Genomic DNA, 27,932 nt, shown 5'->3' with positions numbered 1-27,932 from the left:
GGCCAGCGACCGCACATTGCTACGTGTTATAGCGATGTGCAGCTGATGGCTGGTGTATGTGTAAAAAAATAAAGCAAACAAAACTTTATACATGCCTGTCCATGTTCTCTGGTGTTCTTCCAGTTTCCCCTGCTGGAACTTCTGAGCCTGCCTCTGCAGTGACTTGCATATTCAGCAAATCAGGCGTGTTATACAGCCTTTAATCTGTTAGTCTGTAGTAACTTCCACTAGCTGGGAAATGTTTCCGTGTGGATGTACAATAATGGGAAGTCACACAAGAAATTCGACAAGTGATGTCCTGTTTAGTCAATATTTGTCAGCATCATAACAGATGGGTGGCTTATACATACACTGTCAGTGTTTACAAGTCAGCATATAGAGTTGCCATCCCAGGCAAATCAACTTCATTTCTTACTACAAATTGCTGTCCCTAACAAGGCATTAAATATTCATGGCATACCCATTGCCTTTAATTTTATTACTTCATAATGATAAACTACAGAGTTTTGACAAGTAGCCCAGATGTTGAGTCGTGGTTTTAGCTTCAGGTTTTCAGAAACGTCATAAAAACTCAGGGTTTCAGGCCTAAACGCAATGTGTGAATGAACTGGCATGATCAGGGGTTGCAGTAAGTATTTCCTTTAGGCAATATCCTCAACTAACAACATGGATTTTTTAGAACTGAAGTTAAAAAATGTTCCATTCATATTTTTGCAAAAAAAATTTAAAAACCCAACCAGACTCTGCTAGATCAGCACAGTCGTCTTCTGTTCAGGACTTGTACATCAGGTCTCTTACACAACACCTATCCAGTTCCCCTATCCATCTGGTATATGCTTAATGCATCCTAAGGACTGCAGAAGTTGTAGTATGGCGTATAATAGTTATAAAGAAATATCATTGCCTTGCTTTTAAATGCTTTACAGGAAGTGGTGTATTCTCTCCAATCTCCAAGCTCTCTGCTGCTATCTATGTCCATGTCATAATTACATAGTTACATAGTTAATACGGTTGAAAAAAGACACATGTCCATCAAGTTCAACCAAGGAGGGGATGGATACAGGGAAGGGGGAGGGGTGATAGGTTCTATACATATGCATTTATATTATTTTGGTCTAAGAACTTGTCTAGGCCGGTTTTGAAGCCCTCTACTGTTTTTTCTGTGACCAGATCCTGTGGTAGACTGTTCCACAGATTCACAGTTCTCATGGTAAAGAAGGCAGTGCCCCCTTGTCCTTTGAAGGGAATTGTCCAGGATAGGAGAAGATTTCTAAAAGAGATTTATTACTGTTCTGGACAGTTCCTGACATGGACAGAGGTGACAGCAGAGAGCACTGTGTCAGACTGGAGAGAATACACCACTTCCTGCAGGACAAACAGCAGCTGATAAGTACTGTAAGGCTTAAGATTTTAAATTACAGATCTATATAGGTTTCTGGTACCAGTTTATTTGAAAAGAAAAAAAATTTTCACCTCTTTAAGCTAATCTGTAAAATCTGATTTGGTTCAGAATGGCAGAGCGACACAGGGGAAGTGAAAATTGCACAGACAACAAGTCTGGTTCTCATATCACTGTTGTTATTGGATGTCTCCTTGTAGTAGCAGCATTACAGCGCTCTATGTTCTTTCTCCAGCTGCAGGAAGACTGATCTGCATGCAGCTGCCCTCATAGTATATAGAGTTAGTTATGTAGTTTTGACTGTAGTACACATATACGTAAAAAAGCATAGTTGAATGTATGCAAAGTTATAAGAAATTTAAGATTCCACACAAACAAATTCCCGACACTCGATCAGCACTTCAATTGCAAAGTGATTTATTCATAACAGGAGGTGCACATACATACACAAAGTCAGGACGCGTTTCGGCGTTACCGCCTTTCTCAACTGCCTAATACAACATAATGTATTAGGCAGTTGAGAAAGGCGGTAACGCCGAAACGCGTCCTGACTTTGTGTATATGTGCACCTCCTGTTATGTATAAATCACTTTGCAATTGAAGTGCTGATCGAGTGCCGGGAATTTGTTCGTATGGAATCGTATTGACATCCACGAGCACCAAGCCACAGAGTGCCGACAACTTGGCAAATAAGAAATTTAAGAACACAAATCAGTGATTCTCACCATTTTAGACATAACTTATTTTTATTAAACAGGATACAGACACGAGAGTCACATCCAGAGTATAAAAACATACATCAGACACATGGAAACAAAAGACTCAAATCAAATCCATGTTTTTCATCAAAAAAGTATTAGGAGTCTATTCCATGGAGTGATAATCGGCCAAATCAGGCCGATTATCACTCCATGGAATAGAGCCAACGAACAGCCGATAATCGTGTCATCGGCTGATCGTTTATTTAGGGTCAAACCTAAAATCATCAGGCACCGACCCGGTCACCTATTCCACGCAGCGATGCGCGGCGGGTGACCGACGATTCCACAAGCACAATACATGCTTAGGTAATATATGGTGTTTAACAAGGGCTCTAAGGACATCAGTAACGATGTTCCTGCAGCCCTCGCTAAACGATTATCGGGCCATGGAATAGGCCCAGTAAATGAGCAGCGATTTAGCAGATCGGCGGTCATTTACATTATTGGTCAGCCCGTGGAATAGGACTGGTGGTATTACACGGGCCGAGCAGGGCCCGATAATACCTGTAAACGAGCAGCGATCTGCTAGATCGTTGCTCGTTTACTGGGCCTATTACACAGCCCGATAATCGCTTAACAAGAGCTGCAAGGACATCGTTACCGATGTCCTTGCAGCCCTTGCTAAACTGGCATACATTACCCATCCACGTTCCAGGGCTGCTCCTGCCGTCCGCTTCTCCCGGGGTCCCGTGCGTGCTCTAGCTTCACAGCGGCCTGTCAGCTGGTAGGCCGCTCAGCCAATCACAGGTCGGGACCGCCGCGGCCTGTGATTGGCTGAGCGGCCTATCAGCTGACAGGCCTCTGTGAAGCTAGAGCGCGCGCGGGACTGCAGGAGCAGCCCTGGAACGTGGATGGGTAATGTATATCGTTAGTCGCTGGCCACGCACCGCTATTACACGCAGCGGTGCGCGGTCGGCGCCCGACGAAAATAGGGTCTAACCTATATCAACGATCAGCCGATGATCGTTGTCATCGGCTGATCGTTGCATTTATTACACGGAGCGATAATCGGCCGAATCGGGCCAATTCGGCCGATTATCGTTCCGTGTAATAGTACCCTTTGGCTATGTTCCCACTACGGGATTTTACTCTGTACCCTCCTGCAAGAATTTTATAGCCCACCCAGGGCCGGCCTTAGGGGTGTGCGAGCAGTGCGGCCGCACAGGGCGCTGTGCACTCCCGGCAGGAAGGGGGCGCCACCTGCATCCCCCTGAGGCCATATATCTGTCCCCTGCCTCAGCACAGCAGCCGAGGAAGCTCTTCTCCCCGGACATGTGACTGCAGCCTGGCCCCCATCCCCCGCCCCCCACAGCGTCTCCCAGCTCACAGAGGCCCATAACCCCGCTCCCTCCCCCGACGGAGACATCAGCAGTGTGATCCTCCGCTCTACCTGCTTCTCCTCATGGGCAGAGACATCCTCCACTACTGCTGCAGTGTGACTGTGAGTATATCTATCTATCTCTGTCTGTGTGTGTTAGTGGAGTTTGTGTGTGCTCTGTGTGTTAGTGCTCTGTGTGGTAGGACAACTCCCAGCATACTCCTATGTGGCTCTGTGTGGTAGGACAACTCCCAGCATACTCCTATGTGGCTCTGTGTGGTAGGACAACAACTCCCAGCATACTCCTATGTGGCTCTGTGTGGTAGGACAACAACTCCCAGCATACTCCTATGTGGCTCTGTGTGGTGGGACAACAACTCCCAGCATACTCCTATGTGGCTCTGTGTGGTAGGACAACAACTCCCAGTATACTCCTATGTGGCTCTGTGTGGTAGGACAATAACTCCCAGCATACTCCTATGTGGCTCTGTGTGGTAGGACAACAACTCCCAGCATACTCCTATGTGGCTCTGTGTGGTGGGACAACAACTCCCAGCATACTCCTGTGTGGCTCTGTGTGGTAGGACAACAACTCCCAGCATACTCCTGTGTGGTAGGACATCTCCCAGCATGCCCCTGTGTGGTAGGACAACAACTCCCAGCATGCTCCTGTGTGGCTCTGTGTCGTAGGACAACAACTCCCAGCATGCTCCTGTGTGGCTCTGTGTGGTAGGACAACAACTCCCAGCATGCTCCTGTGTGGCTGTGTGGTAGGACAACAACTCCCAGCATGATCCTGTGTGGCTCTGTGTGGTAGGACAACAACTCCCAGCATGATCCTGTGTGGTAGGACAACAACTCCCAGCATGCTCATGTGCGGCTCTGGTGGGACAACAACAACTCCCAGTGGTGGGTATGTGTAGTGTGTATCTGTATATGTGACTGTATGTGTGTCTGTGTTTGCAGGATATATATACTGTGCGTCTGTGTAAGCAGTATATACATTGTGGGAGAGATTCATCAAACATGGTGTAAAGTGAAACTGGCTCAGTTGCCCCTAGCAACCAAAGAGTCTGTGAGGAATGAAAGGTGGAATCTGATTGGTTGCTAGGGGCAACTGGGCCAGTTTCACTTTACACCATGTTTGATGAACCTCCCCCTTGTGTCTGTATGTGTATATGTGACTGTATCTGTCTGTGTAAGCAGTATATACAGTGTGTGTCTCCAAGAGATGGGCTACAATCAGCCGGGGGGTGGGGGTGGGGGTGGGGGGGTGGCGCCGAAAGAATACTCTGCACAGAGCGCCATCTACCCTAAGGCCGGCCCTGAGCCCACCTCTTGAAACTTGGAACTGATCGGCGCTTTAAGTGCTTTATAGTAAACTCTAGACCGCTGGACCTCCGTCAGGGTGATCCCCAAGTCAGTCTCCCATTACAGGACAGTTCGGTGGGGGCTCTTCCAGGGTAGACAGCAGCATTTAATATGTTATAGATAGTATATGGTGGAGATGTTATTTCTCAGAGCATAGTGTCTCAAAAGGAGTGAGCATATACCCGAATGAGTCAGGAGTTGACAAGGCTGTCAATCCCTGAGACTGTGTGCAAGTACATCTTGAAGATTAACCTTACATGTCGCTATGATCTGGGTCTTGTGGAAGGTGTCAACTCCCCAAACTAATGCCATGTTGTCTTTATAGCTGCAAAGACCAATACACTGTATGGCTACATGATGCGGTCACATATAGTACAGCTGCCCATTTGTGCAATGAGATGGGCATTGTTTGTTTTTCATAATTTTTTCTCTCTAGAGCTGTGTTGCCTACCTGTGACTCTCCAGCTGTTACAAAACTACAACTTCCATCATGCCTGGAAATACTGACATTGTTTGTAAAATTGTTTCACATAGTAGATTTTGGATTATTTCACTTTGTCTCTATTTGGACACATTGCCCATTTTACATTTAGCCTCATCCCTTTTTCAATTTTAATTATTATTAATATTTTTTTTTTAGAGTTTGATTGTGGCATGAGATTTAACAGCAATGGCTTTCTGTGCAAAAATCCGAAATGCTAGAAGGTATGAAGTGGATGCCGCTCCTCCCAGAGGGGTAGAAATCAATTTTTACCTGGGAGACAAGTCGCCAATATTGTTTACTGAAGGAGTGTATACTGCAGAGGATCTTCTCATCGAGGCGGCCCAGAAATGCAGTACGTATCTAGTAACCCTTATATTACCAGTGTATTACATAGTGATCCTGTTTATGTTAAAGGTAGTCCCACAAAAATGAAAAATCACAAACAGGCAGGGGTGTGTGAGAAAATAATAAACAAGTAAACTCACCCCACCTCGTGCTTCTGTTGCTCCGTACCCCGGTCCCGTCATCTTCTGCTGGAAACTGTGTATGTTACATACTTGGCTCTTCTGCTTCAACATTGGGGCCCTGCTCAGCCAGTCAGTGACTGGGAGTGGTGTCCCACCCCAGTCACCGATTGGCTAACCGGGCAATCACTCAGCCGGGTACATCATGTTGCAGCTAGGAGAGCTACAGGACATCGGCGGCTGTCAACTGGACCTGGGAGCGGTGCTATAGGGCACAAGGATAGGTGAGTTTACTTTTTTTTTGCCTGTCTGCAATTTTTTGGTTTTGTGGGTCTTCTCCTTTAGGAGAGGAATTCATCATCATTTTGCAAAAATATTTTCACATTTCCTCTGTGCTCTGAGTGGCAGAGGTTGCCACAAAATGGACATGACAGTAGAGGAGCCATATTTATTACAGCTGAAGAGGTAAATTTTAGAAGCCCAATGCACTTGTAATCAGGTAAGCGCAAAGCAGCACAGCATATAAATACAGTGTTAAAGCAAGTGTACCAGCTAATGTAATAAGAACGTAATCAGTACAACCTGCTGATTCTAATGCGGTCCTTGATTGTGTATTCCTCTGCCCAGTTCTCAAGAAATCGGCACTTTGCTGGGCTCTGCAAATGAACTTTCTGATGCACTGGAGGTGGGTCCTGGGCCCCCAGGGCACTAATATCTCCTCCCCTCTATGACGTTCCTCCTCATCTGTTCCTGGCCTGGCTCTGTGACATCCTGCCCGGTTGCTGATGAAACAGTTGCGGCTGCACAGGATATCGCAAATCCAGGCCAGGAACCGACGTGATGAGGATAGAGGGGTGTCACATAGGGAAGGAGATATCATCCGCCTCCAGTGCACCGGAAAGCTCATTTTCATATCCAGAATATGGTTAATTTCACAGAAGGAAAAATCAAGGGTAGCATTAGAATCAGCAGCCAGCGCAGAGCAGGTCATACTGATTACTTTTTACTACATCTTCTGGTACATTCGCTGTAATACAGGTATGTAAAATGATAAAATTATACATTTCTCTAAGTGTTTATGTTTTGTCTTTTTAAAAAAAAAAATTTTTCCTTTATTTTATTTTAAAGAGATTTCACCGTTGTGCCACAATCTGTTTGCTCTTTACAATGAGAAAGAGAACCTCTGGTTGCCTCCAAATCACCTCTTCAAGATAGATGCCAACACATCCCTGAAACTTTACTACCGGATCAGGTAAGTGCCATGTGGATTTTGTAATTCCGTGTTGGGTAATGTTCACAGTTTTGTAGGATCCTCACATACCCGCTCAGTTTTGAGAGAGGAGATATTCAGCTGCACACAGCTAACTCCATAGTAACCCCATTGAAACACACAGCAGTGGCTCCCTCCCTCTCTGGATGCATTCCTCCAATTTTTTTTTTCTCTATTTCTTCTTTCTACCTCCCCTAAAAAAATATATATTTTAAAAAATCCATTCATTATGCCTTATTTGCTTTTGTTGCCTTTCACTGTTCTGACCAGTAAATTTGTTTCCACCATTTACACCTTAGTGGCCTGAGGATAGGGATGCTGTTATAGAGCCACCACCCTTACTCAGACATACTGTACTCCTCAGTGGTTCCGTGACTAGTTTATTTTTTTTTTATTCTATTTACCCCGCCACCTAACATCACAGCAACCTTTTCATTTCCAAATACAAGACTAAAGACAGATATAGATGCGACTCTATATCACAACCACACCTCCATCTGCCCGAAAAAGAAACAAGCAAAAAGGCAGTATACACTTTCCTAGTATGCTTTCTCAATCTGCTTTAATTACCTATGTTCCCTCTTGAGTTACAGCCTCTTTTTATTAGTAGGACCACACACAGAGAACCTTTACAACAGCCTTAAAGTTCAACACATTCCCGCCCTCCCCTCCACCACTGTCCCAGAGAGGAGAACACAGAGGACCCCCCACTTAAAAAAAACAAACAAACAAAAAAAACCTGTTCCATAACCATGTATTTTTATCCATGTATTTTCTGCTCTTGAGACCATATTTAGCCAACAATCCCATGATTTAGGATTTTATTATTCCCACCATTTTGCATGAAGCTCACATTTAAAAATGTATTCCCCTATTGTTGGGCATTCCTTGGGCAATCATTTTCTATCTAAAAAATCTTTTCTTATCTTGTGAGGAAAACTTTATGAAACCTTCTTATCTTATTTCCAAGTTTGTTTCCAATCATCTCTCAATCATTTATCACAATATCCCCAAATATTTATTTTATTCTTTCCCTGTACTATGCATAACTCCCATTCTTTGGGTACTCCCGATTTTACCTAGCTCCTCCAATAACTCCCAGGTATCATTAAATCCAATCGTATTCTCTTTCATCATTTCACAAGACTATCCACTTCCTTACATTTTACTAAAATTTGCAATTGAAAAAAAATAAAAATAAAGCCTAAAATCAGGTACGAATAATTGACCCATTCCCTCTTCCATTGCTTTAGTTTTATTCTCAGTTTGCGACCGCTCTGTATTAAATCCCTTAAATTAGTGTCCACATGTCTAAAACTAGAACCAAATAGGGCCATTTGACATCACCACCTGGATTACTGTTATTACTAAACTTTTCTATCCATCAATTTTAACCAGATCTTCACCCTTGCGTTAACTTCCTGAATAATAGGTTTCACATTCAACTCCACTTATTTACCTATGGTGGTAATACCTGTAATTCATTTAGCCCGCAAATATCTGACGCTTGCTTGGGGTTAGGCCAATCTACATTCCTCCCAGACAGCCAACCAGATCGTATTTTCATGAAAGTGATCCATGCTCGATTACACATGAAGTTTCGTCTTCTCTTTCCATTGGTAATATCCAGATTTTTTGCTACCTTAAACAACTGATGTGTCCACATGGATAGTTACTGAATATAATGGCTATCTTTCCTCCCCAATGGAAGAAGGTGGAGACAGTGGCGTGGTACTTTCTTGGTGCCTTTAGATTGAGTGCTACTGGACTTGATATTGATGATCTATCCTGAGGATAGGTATTCTAAGGTCTCTCCTTAGGGCCCGTTCACACTATGTAATCGGCCCTGAAATTCCCAGCGGAAACCCCACCACTCTGCGCCAAATCTAGCCTTCCATCTGTTTGAATGGGAGGGCTTGCGCGCCTTAACATTCTGCGCCTCTCCGCTCAAAAAATTGTCATGTTAATTCTTTAAGCGGAGAGGTGCGGTGAGTGGAAACTCACGAGCCCTCCCATTCAAACAGATAGAAGGCCGGATTCTGTTTGGGGGGATTCCGCACAGAATTTTGGTGCCAAGTCCATTGTATGAACTGGGCCCCCACAGCATGCTGTGTAACACAACTACAGCTGCATCCTCTTCCATCAGTGTTATGTCAGTATATTGTTGTTGATGATTGAGATGGTTTCCAAACATTTATGGAGGGGATAATACAGGATACTAGAAGGTGAAGCAAATAACACTTTTCCCTAATGAGACCTATTGCCTTCCTATATACAATAACACTTGTAGGATTTAGTTTTTGGGCGATAATATGAGAGATTCATATTTGTTTCATAGTCTCTGGCTCTGTGAGTGTATATGTCCTAACAGCAGTGCCCAGCCCTCTCTTTCTCATGGTAATATCCCCAAGGTAAAAAAAAAAGTAAATGTCTTTAAATGACTAATGCAGCTTTGAAGACAATATGAAGTTCAGAGAGGTTGTCATGTCTAACAGTCTGCATGGTGATGTAAAATGAAACTGTGGCACAATGAAAAGGGCATTTCGGGGGGTTACCTCCCTTGATGTGTGGCTATGTGTCAGTGGGTGCGGATTGTGAATACACAAAGACATTTTTATCTACACATATGTACACTGCTCAAAAAAAGGTAACACTAAAGGACCACATCCTAGATCTCAATTAATGAAATATTCTAGTTAGAAGTCTTTATTGATTACATAGTGGGTTGCCTTAAGAACAATAAAACATAGAAATGATCAATGTAAATCACAATGAATATCCCATGGAGGTCTGAATTTGGAATAATACTCAAAATCAAGTGGAAAATCAAATTACTGTCCGATCCAACTAAAGTGGAAATGCCTCAAGACAAGGAAATGAGACTCGGTAGTGTGTGTGGCCTCCACGTGCCTGTATGACCTCCCTATAACACCTGGGCATGCTCCTGATGAGGCGGTGGATGTTGTCCCGATGAGGCGGCGGATGTTGTCCCGATGAGGCGGCGGATGTTGTCCCGGTGAGGCGGCGGATGTTGTCCCAGTGAGGCGGCGGATGTTGTCCCAGTGAGGCGGCGGATGTTGTGCCGATGCGGCGGCGGATGTTGTCCCGATGAGGCGGCGAATGTTGTCCCGGTGAGGCGGTGGATGTTGTCCCGATGGGGCAGCGGATGTTGTCCCGGTGAGGCGGTGGATGTTGTCCCGATGGGGCAGCGGATGTTTTCCTGAGAAGGTTGTAGACACCTTTTCATGCTACCTGTAGGGGTTAGAGCAATGACAGAATGCAAAACTGACCAAAACAACAGCCAAAAAGGATGAGAACTGGGAAATGGTCTGTGGTCACCACCTGCAGAACCACTCCTGTATAGGGCTTGTCTTGCTCATTGCCATCATTGTTGTCTGTTCCATTTGCACAACAGAGAAGCAGAAGAAATTGATTTACAATCATTGTTGCTTCATAACTGGACAGATTAACTTCACAGAACTGTGATTTGAATTGGAGTTACATTGTGTTATTTATTTTTTTTTTTTGAGGAGTGTGTGTGTGAATATATATATATATATATATATATATATATATATATATATATATATATATTATTTATTTATTCATATATATATATATATATATATATATATATATATATATATATATTCAATAGGGAAGTTAAAAAGATTACTTGCAGCATTTACATACGGCTTAGGGAAGTGTTATTTTTTTCTTTTTTGGTGTGCTGCATTAATATCTACTCTTTGGGGTGTGAATGGTGAGACCCGCATTGATGCCAAGGTGCTAAGTAAAGTATACTAGCCCCTAGGTTTTTGTTTGTCACTTGATTAAAAAGCGAACTTGTTTATTGTGTTTCTTTTTTGGTTATGTTTCTACTCCTGTTTTGAGAGTATGTGTCAACTACCTTACTCTGTATAATGGCTTTATTGATATGTGTTGTGAAAATTAGTGAAAAATTGAATAAATACATTCTTAAAAAGCGAACTTGTACTCTTTGACCCCTCTCCATGACCTATACAGATGATATAACCACATATCATAAGCAAAACCCCTTTTTTTAAGGAAGCCATAAATGGGGAAGCCATGAGGATGTTTTATGATGTGTCAGTCTGTCACATTATTGTTAGGATCCAAACCACCTGTCCATGTTCTCCTCTGTACACAGAGCACCTGGCGACACACCTGTATGACTGTTATCTGCTTTCTTTGTGTGCACCCTGTACATGGTCATTTGCATGGTTTACTGATGATAACAGATACGTGTAGATTGGGCATGTACGGTCGATCTGTGCAGTGGAAGCCCTGCATACTACGCATCTCATCCTCTATAATTGTACAGACCAAAATTTATTGTGTGATAAACCCCATCCTCCTTCCATCACACCGGAATGTCTCTAGGACACTTTAGGTTTCACTAAGGTTTCCTTCACATGGCCGTATTGGTTGTGAAGTCTGCAGAATCGTTGATCCGTAATGCTTGGACAGCCCAGAGTGTCATCCATTCGTAGACCGCAAGGCCAATGGTCCTATAGAGCTCAGTGCATATGCAGGCTCCGATACTGTCTGCAACAAAACTGAATATGCGGACACAGTCTTATGGAAACCTAAAGGCCCTATTCCACCAACAGATCTGACGACAGATTATCTGCCAAAGATTTGAAGCCAAACCCAGGAGTGGATTTGAAAAGAGGAGAAATCCAGTCTTTCCTTTATGACCTGTTCTCTGTTTATAGTCTGTTCCTGGGTTTGGCTTCAAATCTTTGGCAGATAATCTGTCGTCAGATCTGTTGGTGGAATAGGGCCTTAAGCCAGGATCCAAATTTAGAATTACACTATATGGGGGGGGGGGGCTTGACCTACAGTAAGGGCCCTATTCCACAGTAACGATAATCGGCCGGGTCGGGCCCATTTGGCCCGATTCGGCCGATTATCGTTCGGTGAAATAGAGAGAACGATCAGCCGATGATCGTGTCATCGGCTGATCGTTCATTTAGGGCCAGACCTAAAATCATCGTTCCCCCACCGCGCATCGCTACGGTTGAATAGAGGTGCGCGGCGGGCGACCGACGATTTGAGAAGAAACAGCAGCAGCATCATCATCATACATTACCTGGCTGCAGGGCTTCTTCTCTGCGCTGTCTTCATCCCCGGGTCCCGCGCGCTCTACCTTCTGAATGGCCGGTCAGCAGACGGAGCACTCAGCCAATCACAGACAGGAACCGCTGCGGCCTGTGATTGGCTGAGTGTGGCCTGTCAGCTGACCGGCCATTCAGAAGATAGAGCGCGAGGGACCCGGGGAGGAGACGGAGCGGAGGACAAGCCCTGCAGCCAGGTAATGTATGATGCTGCAAGGACATTGGTAACGATGTCCTTGCAGCCCTCGCTCAACGATCATCGGGCTGTGGAATAGGCCCAGTAAACGAGCGTCGATCTAGCAGATCGCCGTTCGTTTACATCGTTGATCGGGCCTTTCTCGGCCCGTGGAATAGGACCCTAACAGGGAAAGGTGCAACTTCAATGCTTTTAGCAGTACACTCACAGCCCTGTTGCCCTCTGGGCTTTATTATGCTATGCAGACTCTTGAACAAAATGTCACACGGGCTACAAGAAAACACATTGCTGCCATTCGGCCGAATCCCAAGCTTCTCAATAGACCCAGGGACCCAGGTCTCTGACAACCAGTATGTATTCTGTGGTAAAGCGTGTGATCTTGTCATATTATGGCTTCTGGTTGCTATATTTGCAAAATTGCAGTCACACAACACATATTATATTTCATAATGTGATTTATACTTATGTTCTTAACCCCTGATGACCACAGTTACATTTCAGCTGCCAATGCCCTGTGCAGCCTGATTGTAAGTATAAGTGGTCGTCTTTAACGCCAGATCAGGCCAATAATGTAATGGAGCTAAGGAGATCAACTTGACCCTTAAAGAGTTAAAGGGTATTGGGAACATACAAATTTTGTAATAATATGTATGTAAGTTATCATGGCTGTCTACTTCTCTCTCTCATCTCTCCATCTATTTTTCTTTGACATTTCACTCCTTATACAGTATATGCATTATAGCCTTTATTTCTGTTTTCTTCTTCCTAGGGTTTAGTTTGCTGAGCTGTGTGCTACATGCACAGGCCAGTGGTAGTGTTTTGGAAGGGAAGACGCTCAGCCCTATTTGGTTTTGTTTTCTCAATACCTTTTTAGAAGGCTCACAAGGGCTGGTATCTGTCTTCCTTCCTCTACTGGTGTAAAATGACATTTGACCTCAGCGGTTTCAAAGCAGCACGCACACCCTGTGGTGTGGTGCAAGTATCACGATCAAGAAGTTGTACACAAGGTACACCTCCTGCAACATGAATGAACCCAGACAGGTGCCTGAAAACTCCCTAATGGTGTGAAACTTTTGATGTTATAGTAGATTTACAGATGTAAATAAACATGTAGCACAAATTGCTTCACCTTAACCTTGCAAATGCCTTCCTGTCTTTGGTTTATATTGGTTGTCTGCAGATCTGTGCCTTTCCAACTCTCATGAAACTACAACCCCCAACATGTCCTAATCAACATGTCCTGATTCCTTAGAGAAAATGTTAGTTTCTCTACAGACTGAGTGCTGCAGGTATTCAGTCCACCTGTCTATTCTGTGTTTCAGCAGCTATGGCAAAACAACAACTCTCATTATGCCCTGACAGCTTGTTATCCATATAGCCGTGTTCAGCTTTTGCAAAACTAATGATCCATGTCTTGACAGCTTTGCATCCTCTATTGCAGTGTTCCCAAACTGAATGCTCTTCAACTTTAGCAAAACACAAAATACAACTTCCATCATGCCCTGCTGTTATGACTGTTGCATTATAGTTAGCGCTCTCGACTTAAGGGAGCTTTTTTAATAACTAATAATAGTTCCTGCGTGAGTTCTATTTTGGTTAGGAAGCACTGCTATAAACGCTTGCGCTTACAGTAAGGTACCTGCATGTGCTAGTTGGGTTTCCCACTTCTATTGTTTATCCCGTGAATTTGGTAGTGCACTAAAATCTGTGCCATCAGTTCCTGTGGATGTAGGAGGCATTGTATGGCTTTTATGGAATAATGGCCAGGCACGTATGCCATCTGCAATGCTAGTCTATGGGAGATGTTAAAACTGCTTTGTGGTATTTGTTAGTGAGAAAGCCAAAGCTGCTCCCTTAACTCATGCAGACCTTAAATTAATCCACACCTCCATACAGACACTAAAACTAATTAAAACTCAGATGACCCCACACTAGGACCTCAGACCGCAGAGCAGACCCCTACAATGATTCAGATCCCTGACTTCTAGAATAAAATGAGACCTCAGACTGGGCCATAAATGAATCTGCCCCATCCTGATCATTCTGCTCCGCTTCTCTGTCACTAGTTTATGCTACCTTGAGATAGGACAGCATAAACCTGCTGACAGTCTCTTTAAACTTACAGTTCTTTATCAAATCCCAGTAAATGCATCAAATAGATATAGGCTTTTAATCAGCCATGTTCTATATATTGTATTTTGTGCTGTCCGTTTTAGGCGATTTTCTGTTCATTTTAAATATGACATGGAACACAGGATGGGGAACCTTTGGCTTTAGCTTTGGCTGTCCAGGCATGATGGGAATTGTAGGTTTGCAACAGCTGGAGGGCCAAAGGTTCTCTATGCCTTTTTTACAAGCTTGAAGAGTTGTCTCTGTCTTGCACAACCACATCAGATGAGGGAATCCACTGTTAAACTCCCTTACTTGAGCCACCTCTGTTTTGATGATCCTGCACCATGGAGTGCTGTCTTCTCTGTCTTTTCTGTAAGTGAATCGAAGCCCAGATCAGGCCAATAAACTTATTCAGACGCTGACCCACTCAAAAAAGAATTATAGAATCTGGGGCTAATAAATTGTAGTAAATTATAAGAAGTGGGTAGTAGGCAAGGCTTAGGTGTTTTATAGTATGCCAGGTTATAGTGTGGTGTTTCTTATTTTGGAAGATGTTACACCTACAAACCAAACAGAAGTACAGTCTCTTACCAGCTCTAAAGCTTTGTGAGTCTTCTACTTGACATCTGTCTTTATCTTGGCTGCATTTAGTGTTCTGACGCCTACAAATATAACAGTATAAGGGTGCGTTCACACGTAATGGATCCGCAGCGGATTTCTCGCTGCGAATCCCTGCCTTGTTTTATTATGGCAGGCAAACTCGCAGCGGGATGGACCCGCAGGATGGATCCCATTGTATGTCCGCAGCCCTCCCCGTTAGGCACATTGTTGATTTGCATCATAGAGTCTCATCCTGGATGCATTATAGTGCATTTACAGCTCCTGTGTCGACTATGTATCTCCATGGTAACAGACTACAAACTAAATCCTTGTAGTCTGCTCTCACAAGAGGAAGGAACTCGGCACTACTGTTCTCGTGTAACCCACTATCGTTGCTCACATTAGACACGTATAAAACATCCTGTATGGGGGTGCTCTATTATGAAAACATCCAAGTCCAACTCAGTCTGTGAGAGATAAAGGAATAGGCACTCACCCCAGTATGTAAACTCTTCTTTATTTCAGATAATCTTCATTAAAAACCGCAGGGAGAGGGAGCATGGCAATCAGGTCAGCTAGAGGAAGTGTTTAGCTGAACACGAAACATGCGTCGCTGTGACCTGATTGCCATGCTCCCTCTCCCTGCGGTTTTTAATGAAGATTATCTGAAATAAAGAAGAGTTTACATACTGGGGTGAGTGCCTATTCCTTTATCTCTCACAGACTGAGTAAATCCTTGTAGTCGGATCTTGCAGTCATATTTCCCTCAGTCTGTTTTCTGCCATTGGCTATCCTACTAAATGTACAGTTGGAAGGAAGTATAAGAAGGTAGTATCAATGTGTAGTAGCTATAGATACAAAGTTGTTTAGTCAAGGCCTTTTTATAAAGTTTTTAAACAGATGGTTAAGCGAACTTTCAGTAAGTTTTGGTTTGCAACATAGGCTGTATCCATGTTTTCCAGGCAGCCCCAGGGCTGCACGCATCTTCTCCGAGCGCGTAGATGCCTAATTTTGTTTTTGTTTTTTAATTTATTTAGGCAGTAAAAATTGCTACAATGGTATGTATTCCCTTTGAGAGGAGTGCATTCAAGAATTGCTTTTGTGCATTAGGTGTGAATTTTTTTTCTTGAATGCTGCTCCTCACCACTACATGGTTGGCACATGGTGTTCTTGTTATAGGTGAGAAGAAAAAACAAATTGTTATGTGGCATTCTAGTTATGCACAGTGGATTGTGTTACTTTGCACTTTGTCTATAGTAACTTTGTATTTGTATATATTTAGGAAAGTATTGGGACTTTTGTACTCTTGGTGATGAGCCATAACCATATATTGGACGTGTGACAAATCTCCCACTAACAGAGCCTCTTACTTACTTAATCTTCTATATCTCAGTGTTTCAATCCTATTTACTCAGAACTCAGAGTCATTGTAAAATGGGGAACCAACCGGCCATATGGGTTTCCCATCCTGTCAGTTTTGTACAGGGGGTACAAGAACGTATACTGGTGGGAGAGGGGTGACAAATTCTGAGCTGACTGTATGATAAGATGCTGCCGTGTGTGAGGTGGTCTCATGAAGGCAATGCAGGCTGCTGCTCCTTAGTAGTCTCTATGTAATTTACAGTAACCATTTAAAAAGGGTGACCCTGCCCTTAAACCTCACTTAGGCGGCGCTGGTAATCTGATCAGATCTTATCTGATCCTTTTTGGTTTTTTATTTATTAATAATTAATTTATTTTATTTTAATTATTTATTTGTAGATTCATTTTTACAAACTGGCATGGAACAAATGAAAACGAACAGTCGGTCTGGAGATACTATCCCAAAAAGCAGAAAGACAGCTATGACAACAAGCAGGTCCCAGATGGCACCCCGATCCTTGATGCCAGCTCCCTTGATTATATTTTTGCTCAAGTAGGTCCAGTGTGTTTTTTGACTTCCTATAAACATTTTGTGATCTTTCCATTGGTTATTCCGCTGAAGCTTTTATGAATAGACTTTGAGCAGACCCACGGGATGGGGGCTGTGTTCTATAGCCTCAAACCACCTGCCAGTTGACACTTCACTGGTTGGTAGACTGTTGGTGCCATTTCCTTTTGGTGACGAGTCCTCTAGTTTCCTATAGTATTACTGGTACCACCTACATGTACTAAAATGTGTTTCACGGTCAAAATGTTTTAATGTAAAACAATAAAATTTTCATCCCTTTTTTCCTGATACTGTTTTAAGGGCCAGTATGAGTTGGTAAAATGTCTGGCGCCTGTTCGGGACCCAAAAAATGACCATGAGATGCATGAAATAGAAAATGAGTGCCTGGGGATGGCAGTGCTGGCAATCTCTCACTATGCCATCAAGAAGAATATGCAGCTTCCGGAACTTCCCAAAGACATAAGGTCAGTGTTCTGTGATGGTAATATTACAATGTCTAGGGATGAAACATCTACATATAGCTACTACCTGCCCTCACTATAAAACCACTTGCAGGTATGGTGAGTGATGAATTATCTTTTGACACTGGCAGCTGTCGGGTGGGATGAAATGGGCAACAAGTTCTTGGCATTGATATGCTGGAAACTAATAGTGGAGTAACCCTGGTATGTAGTGTTTAATACCTACTAATAGGGCCCCAAGAAAGGAAAACTGTGACCGGGGAGAGGGTCATGGGGCCCTAAGCAAAATTATGTGAGCAGCAGAACTGGAGCATGGAACAATAGAAGAAGGCGTCTGGTCTAATGGGTCTCTTTCTCCATTGTGTGGCTGGCTGGGTGTGCGTGCGTCACTTACGTTAGGAAGAGATGGCACCAGGATGGACCACTATGGCAGGGCTCCAGACTAAAAAATTTACCTAGGAGCCATTGGCTCCTAACCTGAAAAATATAGGCGCCAAATAGAATATTTGGTCGCCAACATTTTAAAACATGTAAAATTAATGTTATGTTAAATGGGACTTACTGTGTGCAGAGGCCACGGCAGCAGCCTCCTCCTTTAGATCCTTTCTTTTCTTAGTTTGAAAACGTTCAACATGGAAACTTGCAACTTGCAGTGTATACATACACACACACTGAGGGAAGTGGTACTGTGCAGTGTATATACATACAGACACTGAGGGAAGTGGTACTGTGCAGTGTATATACATACAGACACTGAGGGAAGTGGTACTGTGCAGTCTATATATACAGGCACTGAGGGAAGTGGTACTGTGCAGTCTATATATACAGACACTGAAGGAAGTGGTACTGTGCAGTCTATATATACAGACACTGAGGGAAGTGGTACTGTGCAGTCTATATATACAGACACTGAGGGAAGTGGTACTGTGCAGTCTATATATACAGACACTGAGGGAAGTGGTACTGTGCAGTCTATATATACAGACACTGAGGGAAATGGTACTGTGCAGTCTATATATACAGACACTGAAGGAAGTGGTACTGTGCAGTCTATATATACAGACACTGAGGGAAGTGGTACTGTGCAGTCTATATATACAGACACTGATGATAGTGGGTTCACTGCTCTACATGTCCCCACAGCTTTCCGGGAGTCCTGAATGGCAGCTCTACATGCAGGTAGACACATCGCATTGGGATAAGCTGCTCTGAACGCTTGGAAAGCTGGATGAACACCAGTAAGGGACATATTAGACAAAGTGATTTTTTTTAAACAATGGCAAACAAGATAATTTATCGTTAACCTGAAATCGTTCACCGTCTCATTTGCAATCGTTAAAAATCGCTTCATCGCATATGACTCTTACAGTGAAGTTTAATAATGATTTTGACGTCAGCACCAAAAGAACGATGAATGATTTCTTATTGGTCGTCTGATTGTTGCTGCATTTACACAAAATGATCATCGCTTAAATTCGAACAATATAACGATAATTTGCACGATAATTGTCCCGTTTAATAGGGCCCTACGTCCTCCATTACAGCTCCCACAAGGGCTGTCATCCAGCTTTCCTAGAGCCCTGAACGACAGATAACCTACACAGGCTCCTTGCTGACTTCACCCAGCTTTTCCAGGGTCATGAGTGGCATGTGGATACAATCTACATGGGTTATGCTTCACTGAGCTACCGGAAAGCAGGGTCATCGGTCCTCCATTACAGCTCCCGCAAGGCTCTTGAAGACTGCTAGGGCTTAATGGGAGCTGTAGTTATGTAAACCCACAAGTTGGTGACGGCAACACATACGTTCAGGTTATCTGGTCGGCTGGGCAGGCAGGATTCAGGAGACGGTGCTGGTGAGAGGCGCTGGAGGAGTGTGGCGCCTCTGCGGCCGTCCGTCCAATGAATGACGGACGTGCTGGATGACGTCACTGGAGAAGCGTGTCCCCGCACACGTCATCCAGCACGTCCGTCATTCATTGGACGGACGGCCGCAGAGGCGCCACGTGCTTCTGTGCAGCGTGCGGAAGGCGGAAGTCCTTAAAGAGACAGCCGCCGCCGGGGCCAGTCGCAAATGGCGCCCAGATTAATAAATCTGGGCGCCATTTGCAAGATGTTAGTCGCATTGGCGACCATTTTGGTCGCCATCTGGAGCCCTGTATGGGTGGAAAACAAGCCAGCATGGCTGTGTGATGGGCAATGTACTGCTACAAACCTTGTGTCCTGGCATCATTTGGATGTTACTGTAACACATACCACCTACCTAACCATTGTACACACCAATTTCCACGACATTTGGACCCCCTAATGGTAGTGGATAATGCCCCAGCCACACTGAAGACTTTGTTTAGAAATGACATGAGATCAAGGTGGTGACATGGCCACCAGATTCAGTGAGGACTTACATAATATTAGGTTTTATTGTTTTGGCTAATTGCTCTGTATGTGCTGCCTACCATTGCTTGACTGTTTCTTCTCCCGGGATGCTTGGCATTAACATTACCCGCTGGGTTTTAAATCCTTTATTACATTTATACTGAGATCTCCTTGATCTCTTACCCACACAATGCAATGTTCTGCTGCGTATATTGAATTTTGGCTTAACTTCTAAAACCTCTTTATTTCGTAAGGCTGAAGGTACTCCCACTGACATCGGTTATGCCAAAAGTTAGCACACACATAACTTTTCAATAGAAAAACAGAATTTATCTGTGCCTGTTATTTTATACCAAAGCTACTCATATACGTTGCATAGAAGGTGGGTGGCACATATCCAGTCTGTTATTGTGGCAAGTGAACAACCGTAATTTCATAATCATCCCTTAGCCGAATCTTTTTATTTCTCCTTTTTGCCACCTGCAGTGTGATCTCTTTACCTTAATAGGCCTACTATTTCCAGTTTTTAGATCATGCGTACATCTAGTCATTTACTGAAATGGTAGCTCTTATGCCCCCTTCTGGTACGCACCATCTGCGTAAATGTAGCTATAAGTGTGCACAATTGATCACAGGAAGTCCTATCCACTATCAGAGTACATTGAAGCCATGTTACTCTCGTGGTAGGAAGGAGGAGAAGGTTGCACAGAAAACCATGCAGCTCCAGAAGAAAAATACATTGTATTTTAAGGTCAATAGATTTAGTAATTGCCTATTACTTTTCAGCTACAAAAGATACATCCCAGAGACATTAAACCGGACTATCAAACAGAGAAACATTCTGACCCGGCTGAGAATCAACAATGTCTTCAGGAACTTTTTAAAGGAATTCAACAATAAAACTATCTGTGACAGCAGCGTCTCCCCACATGATCTTAAAGTGAAGTACATGTCCACCCTGGAGACATTGACCAAAAACTATGGTGCAGAGATCTTCGAGACAACGATATTAAATATCACCTCAGAGAAGCCATATAAAAGTCATGAGGTGCATGAAGTCATGGTCACTGGAAATGACGGGATTCGGTGGAGGCTGAAACCAGTGGTAAGAAGTGGGAAAAAGGATTGACTGGAATGGTTTGTGTTAATAAAGTTGTATGAAATGTGTAGAGTTGTGCAAATCTATTAGAATTAATCAAATGCATTTGGAATTTTCCCAAACTTTTAGCAATTTTAGTGTTCAGAAAAAGATTAGGCCTATGGGTTAGTGACGTTGTCTTGGCATTCAATAGCTTGGGTTCAGTTTAATACATGACTGGGAGACCTATACGTCTTTTTAAGGTAATTGGAGCAGTCTTCTCATGACAGACAGGAGAGGGCCGCTTATTCTCTCTGCTCGTTTCCTTATCACTGAGACCCTGACCATTCAAAACATTTGACATGACTCTGATGTCAAAAGTTTTTTTTTTTTTTTTGTGACAGTGCCTCTTTTAATTCTGAATAGAATCTGATGGCTGTGATGTGCATAAGGTTTGTTAAGAATGAGCAAATTACTGGTGTACTTTACCACAAGCAAATGCATCCTGGGGAAAGTTCAATAAACTTTTTTTGCACAAACCTTGAGAACTGCTTTAATAAGTATCACTTTAAAAAAAAAAAAATTATAGACACATAGCAGAAGTTTTGATGGTAAGGGTCTGGCTGCTAAGACCCTCACCCAACTCTTGAACAAATGGGCAGAAGCATTCATCTGAGCATTGCACATGATCATTGCCGCTTGCGTCTCCTTGGAAATGTTGAAGGTCTGAGACTTTCTATATCTCTGTACACCGTATGCTCAGCCTTCCAAGGAGAGATGAGCAGAAACAGAGGCACGTTGCTAAGGTTATCACTTCTTCCCATTTGCTTTATCAGTTGGGGACGATTGAGCATGAGGACTACCTTTGATCAAATCTTCTAATTTGTCTCTGTGATCAGAAGTTTGTGACAGTCATAACCAGTCTTTAAAGAGAACCTAAAATGGTGATTATGCTGCCCCCGCAGAAGCCACACACTGTTTCCAGGGAATCGTCATTTATGCAGATACGATCAGTAGATTTGGAGACCTTATGTATTTGAAGCCAGCGGTGAGACTGTATACACATTGGACACCAATGCCCCTACTCGCCAATGTTTCACAGGCTTTTTTCAATGCGCAGTTACAGGGGGAAGCCTTTCAATCATTGGCAGGTGGATGGGGATAGGAGTACCTAATGAATTGGGCATTTCTATCATTGGAAGTGTGCTGTGGGCCTTAATATGTAAGTTCTTTGAAACTACTGATCATATCGGGGCAAGGGTCAGACTGCTGGAAATAGTGTGTCTGTCCTTATGTTACCCTGTCCTTTCATTAAGCGTTATATTAGGAAAATATTATAAGGAGATTTCCATATCTTTCATAACTAGTGCCTGCATTCCATGAATGGCTCCTTTTGCATACAGCAAGTGCAGCCCCATCTGTTTGTAATAATACTGATAATAACATTACATCAGAAAAATTATATATAATGCAGTTCAACAGTAAAGTATTTAAAAACCATAACTTTGGTTGCTTCATCTTAGGAGTAAGATAATTGTAGGATCCAATGTTCATGATTCAACATTCAACGTGACTCAGGGAGGGAGAAATAAGCCAAGGCAGAGGCCCGAGCTCCCTGGAGTGGATGTCACTGAGCTGTAAATATATCAGAGTTGGCTGAGTGTTTTTGGCTAATGGGTAAAAGATGCATTGTTGCACATATACTTCTAAGAGATCAAGTTAGGGTGTTATTACACGGGCTGATGAAGGGGGTCATTTACTGGGCCTATTACTCGGCCCGATTATCATTTAACAAGGGCTGCAGGGACATCGTTACCGATGTCTTTGCAGCCCTTGCTTAACTTTATACATTACCTTTCTAGGCTGCAGGGCTCCTCTTGCGGTCTTCTCCCCTGGTCCCGCGCGCTCCAACTTCAGAGCGGCCTGTCTCAGCTGACAGGCCATTCTGAAGCTGGAGTGCACGGGACCCGGGGAGAAGAAGACCGCAAAAGGAGCCCTGGAGCCTGGATAGGTAGTGTATATCGTCAGCCACCGGCCGCACACCGCGCCCGACAATTATAGGTTCAGACCTATATCAATGATCAGTGATTTGGCCTATTATCATTCCATGTAACAGTACCCTACTCTGGTAATGGGATAATGTAGAATAGGTATTGGGACCCAGGTGTATACTTGTGTGACCACTGTAATATGGTAACATGTATGTAAACTTAATTTGCACTGTCAAAAATGATCTAATTGTGTTTATATTTGCCCTCTTATTGTTCTGCTTTTAGCCTGAGCCCAATGAAAAAGAGAAGAAAACAAAGAAGAAGAAAGGAGACAGTAGAAATAAGAATGATTCAAAAGAGAGCAAGAATCTGTGGACCTGCTTCAGTTACTTCCCCGAAATCACTCACATTGTTGTAAAGGAAGACATGGTTATCATAAACAACCAGGATAATAAGTGCATGGTAATACCAGAGGATAGAACTCTTTTGGGGTGGTAAATCTGGGCATACACAGTAAAGTCTGCTGAACCTGCTGGTTTTGGTGGAATCAGATGACCATCTAATGTGTTGGAGGTCACCTGACTCTTCAACAGTATGTGTTGGGGAGAGAGAATATTCAGACATGTTGGATTTAAAGTAACCAAATCTTTTGGCCTTGGAGATAAGTGACCACAAGAGATGCTTGTCAGTAGGTTTCTCCCTTCTCTCCATTCATAATATATGCTTGCTCAGCTTGTCTAGTGTGCATGGGGGGATTGGAAGAGATGGTGATCACCAGGGCTGTGGAGTCGTGGAGTCGGAGCTAGTTTTGGCTGGAGTCGGAAAAAAATGTAGAATTGAATTTTGATATGAATTTTACAAGTTTTGCTCTTGAATATATATTATGAGCAACATTCTTATAGGAGACTAGCCCTATTACATAAGGGTGGTCATGGAAAAGTTGTCGGTCACTATTTGGCAGTTTTTTTCTGAGCTGGAAGAGTCCATTGTGTGTGGGGGGGGGAGATCTGTGCTGTTCTCTTCCTGGATGCTGGATGACTGTATATGAGCAGCAGTGTAATCTGAAGATATCCTGTGTAATATAGAGGAGGAGAAGAAGACATAAGTAGTGTAGTAGTAACCTCTGTCCTCAGTGTGGTGTTTTCTCTCTGGGAGAAGATTGTGTGTTTTTCTTAAGTGTTCAATGGCTGCAGCTGTGTGTGTGTGTGTGTGTGTGTGTGTGTGTTTGTGCGTTATGGCTGCAGTAGGTTGTATGTGTGCTATGACTGCAGCAAGCTGTGTGTATGTGTGCTATAGCTGCAGCAGGCTGTGTGTGTGCGTGCTATTGCGTGCCCCTACAGTGACCTTCTATATCACTGTGTGACCTCTGTATTACTGTGTGACCTCTATATCACTATGTGTGACCCCTCTCTATATCACTATGGCTGACCTCTATATTACAGTGATCTGGCATTGTTAGCAGTGTTTGTGTGTATGGTGAATATTTAGTTAGAAACATAGAAGACTGTCAGCAGGAAAAGACTAACTGCTCCATCTAGTCTAGTTCTGAGTTGTTCAGGACATGGAGGCTGGAGACACTGCACACACAGGAGAAACTGCTTTATATCTTTCCTTATTCCCTCAGAAGTCGCCCCAGAATCATGTAGGACATTACGGAGAAGCTGCTGTGCCAGTGTAATAAATAACTCCCCTGGTATATGACCGGCCATTTATGAAGAAGCAGGAGTCGGGAGTCTGAGTCGGTCCTGATAAAATTCAGGAGTCGGAGTTGGAGTTGGTCCTGATAAAATTTAGGAGTGGGAGTTGGAGTCAGAGCTGCTGCTTACCAACTCCACAGCCCTGGTGATCACGCCCAAAGAGGCGCGATTACAGCGAAGTGCTGCTCACTGTGACTAGTTAGGAAAAGAAGACCGCTGCCTAGTTAGAGAAAATAAGCATACTGCGTGGAAGTTTGGAAAGGTTTGCCCCCAATAACTGGCCCGGCTATAGGAGACAAATATATTTTAGGCCATTGTGTTAGAAACATAGGCAAATGTATGGTGATTGGTTCCAGTTAAAGCAGGGGTAGGGAACCTTGGCTCTCCAACTGTTGCAAAACTAAAAACCTTTGGCTGTCCAAGCATGAAGGGAGTTGTAGTTTTGTGACAGCTGGAGAGCCAATGTTCCCTACCCCTGCCTTAAAAGTTTGCAAATTCGAAAAGGAAGAACTCATTATGTGTAAATGGGGGGACTGTTGTCACCATTGACCTGTTTTGTGACCGATCTAGCACCGCGTCATGGCTTCTGTAATCTAATGGAAATCACAATGTAGATATGAACAGAGCCTTAAAGGGGTAGTGCGGCGGTAAACAATTATTCACAGAATAACACACATTACAAAGTTATACAACTTTGTAATGTATGTTATGTCTGTGAATGGTCCCCTTCCCTGTGTCCCGCCACCCCCACCCGTGTACCCGGAAGTGTGGTGCTTAATACATACCTGTCACGTGCTGACTCGTCTCCGATCTTCAGTCAGCAATGTCGTCTTCGGACGGCCGGGCCGAATCCCTCCGAGCGTCCTGAGTGCCGGCCGCCCTCTTCAGCGTCATCAGATTCTCAGCCGCGGTTGGCTGAGCACAGTTTGGCTCAGCCAATCGCGGCTGAGCAGCTGATGACGCGGCCGCGTCATCGGCTGCTCAGCCGCGATTGGCTGAGCACAGTTATGCTCAGCCAATCGCGGCTGAGCAGCCGATGACGCGGCAGAGGGCGGCCGGCACTCAGGACGGACGGAGGGATTCGGCCGAAGGCGACATCGCTGACTGAAGATCGGAGACGAGTCGGCACGTGTGTATAGTGCACCACACTTCCCGGTACACGGGTGGGGGTGGTGGGACACGGGGAAGGGGGCCATTCACAGACATAACATACATTACAAAGTTGTATAACTTTGTAATGTGTGTTATTCTGTGAATAATTGTTTACCGCCGCACTACCCCTTTAAACTATATATACTTCTATCATCTTTCTATGTACAGAGATATGGGTTTAGATGTGTTCTCCCTTTTTTGTGACATTTATCATTTGTATGATTTGTTTTATGAAGGAGCTGACTCTCTCCTCTCCAGAGGTGGCCTTGTCATTTACAGCCTTGATAGATGGATACTTCAGACTCACCGCAGACGCTCACCACTATCTATGCACTGATGTCGCTCCTCCCCTGATAGTGCACAACATAATGAATGGTTGTCATGGGCCAATCTGGTAAGTTTTTGGCAGCAGTTTGGGTGTGAGTGGCAAAAGTAGGCTGATCAGAAATGAAGGCATGCCGATCCGCAGAGCCCTTCTCCCCCTTTTTGTGTGGTTGTGGTCTCAGCTTCTGGAGCCCCATCAGTCACCACTTCTGACATATCACTTTGATGGGTCAAAGATTTTTCAAAATGATAGCTACTCTCTTAAGGATCCTCCCTCTGTACCACTTCTAGGATGTGAATCACTTGATGAGTCATTGAAAACTACTCAGTTCCATCTACGAAACTTCTAGGAATCAAAACTGCAACCCTAGTTTTGCTGCTTTTCCCTAATGCTGCATTTTATCTGCTAAAAACTTGAGCCTGTCAGATGAGTAATTTTTGTTGCTGAACATTTAGTCATGAGTTTGGGCCTTGCTCCGTACATAGAGTATTGGTATGCCCTCTATAATGACTCATTCAGTTTGATAAAAACTTTAGGCTTGTCTCTTTGACAGTAACATTTTAACTTTCAAGTGACACCAGGTTTATTACTCTAAGATGCATTATTCGGGGCCCGCACTCCCTTGACATCAGCATAAAAAGTTTTACTTCCTGGTTCTGTGTGGATTGCAGAGGTGGGAGGGTGAGCTGCACAGTCTCCAATGACGCCACTAACTTTCTTCATGTTATAACCCCTCTGTTTTAGTACAGTAGTGCAATTCTTTAATCTGTTCTGGGAACTCTAAGGTCCAGTCTGCTGAATATTGCCCATACACAGACAGTATTTTACAGACATGTGAATGGCCCTTTAATGGTCAGGTCCTGTCAGGGCTGTATTAGATGGCCGCAGCCCATCTGTAAAGATCCCCAGGGGAAAATCAGGAACTTTTCCTTTTTATATTCATTGACATAAGGGATATCGACAAGTTGCCTCAATAAAACAGTTATTTATTCAGTACTTCCTCCAGATATTTTCCTTTGACAGATTTAGTATCACAATAAAGCAAAAAGAAGTTGGAGCGGGGTGGAAGTGAGTGGTCGTACATCTCTGATCTGCCTCAGAGATGTCCCGGAAGGGGACACAAGTCCTGCACCTGTTTCAGCTCCGTGGGTCCGCTTTCCTTCATTCCCCTGGACGCCTACCTAGCGGGAGACAGAGGGAGCAGAAAAATCAAGATGACATCGGCAGCGTGGCTCTCCCTCTTCATCTCCAGGACATTCGGGCTGCAGTCAGGACTCTCACAGGTCAGGTGGGCAGAGAGACATAATGCCTGGGGAGTCCCCGGACCCAACTTTATTGCCACCAGTGCGGCCGACCAACTCTGCAGCAGTCCGGTCCAGCTACAGCGCCTCCATCTACCTCCACCCCCACATCTAAGGAACCTGTTTTGGGCATAGAGAAGCCCCCGTTGAGTCAATGGCAGCAGGGGAAACCCAAAGGAACCCCAGTGGTTCATTCAGATAGACCCCTCTCACCACTGCCATAGGTTTATACAAGATACAGGGGATGGTCCCCATATGTCTAAACATGCTAAGCTTACAGGGGTTCAAACCGACCCCTGGTGGTCCAACAGATCCTCTGCCTCAGATCCTAAGGATTACGCCCTGCCTGCTCCACCTGCAGATCTATGTTGGCGCCAATGTCTTCAAAATATACCTACTAAAGAAGATTTTAAGTCCTGTATACAAGAGGTCCAAGCTTGTAGATCTGAGATAACTGCAGTCAGAAAGGACTTACACCATATTACGCAGAGTGTTGATAATATTGA

The 27,932-nt window shown here is 43.9% G+C and overlaps 1 protein-coding gene across 2 annotated transcripts in view; it reads left to right on the top strand.

The window, feature by feature from the left end:
- The window catches only part of JAK1 (Janus kinase 1), a 126,525-nt gene that overhangs the window by 72,943 nt on the left and 25,650 nt on the right, over positions 1-27,932 (top strand). For both annotated transcript variants that reach the window (XM_069981382.1, XM_069981381.1), the window contains exons 3-9: positions 5,490-5,685; positions 6,926-7,049; positions 16,878-17,031; positions 17,347-17,510; positions 20,669-20,987; positions 23,237-23,413; positions 26,037-26,194. In XM_069981382.1, coding sequence (XP_069837483.1) covers positions 5,520-5,685; positions 6,926-7,049; positions 16,878-17,031; positions 17,347-17,510; positions 20,669-20,987; positions 23,237-23,413; positions 26,037-26,194 — 1,262 coding nt within the window. In that variant the 5' untranslated portion in view covers positions 5,490-5,519. The remainder of the gene's footprint in view (positions 1-5,489; positions 5,686-6,925; positions 7,050-16,877; positions 17,032-17,346; positions 17,511-20,668; positions 20,988-23,236; positions 23,414-26,036; positions 26,195-27,932) is intronic.

Source organism: Dendropsophus ebraccatus, chromosome 8 (assembly GCF_027789765.1).
Source record: "Dendropsophus ebraccatus isolate aDenEbr1 chromosome 8, aDenEbr1.pat, whole genome shotgun sequence".
Taxonomy (NCBI): domain Eukaryota; kingdom Metazoa; phylum Chordata; class Amphibia; order Anura; family Hylidae; genus Dendropsophus; species Dendropsophus ebraccatus.
The sequence above is the reverse complement of the archived record's forward strand: the minus strand, read 5'-3'. Positions and strand labels throughout refer to the sequence as shown.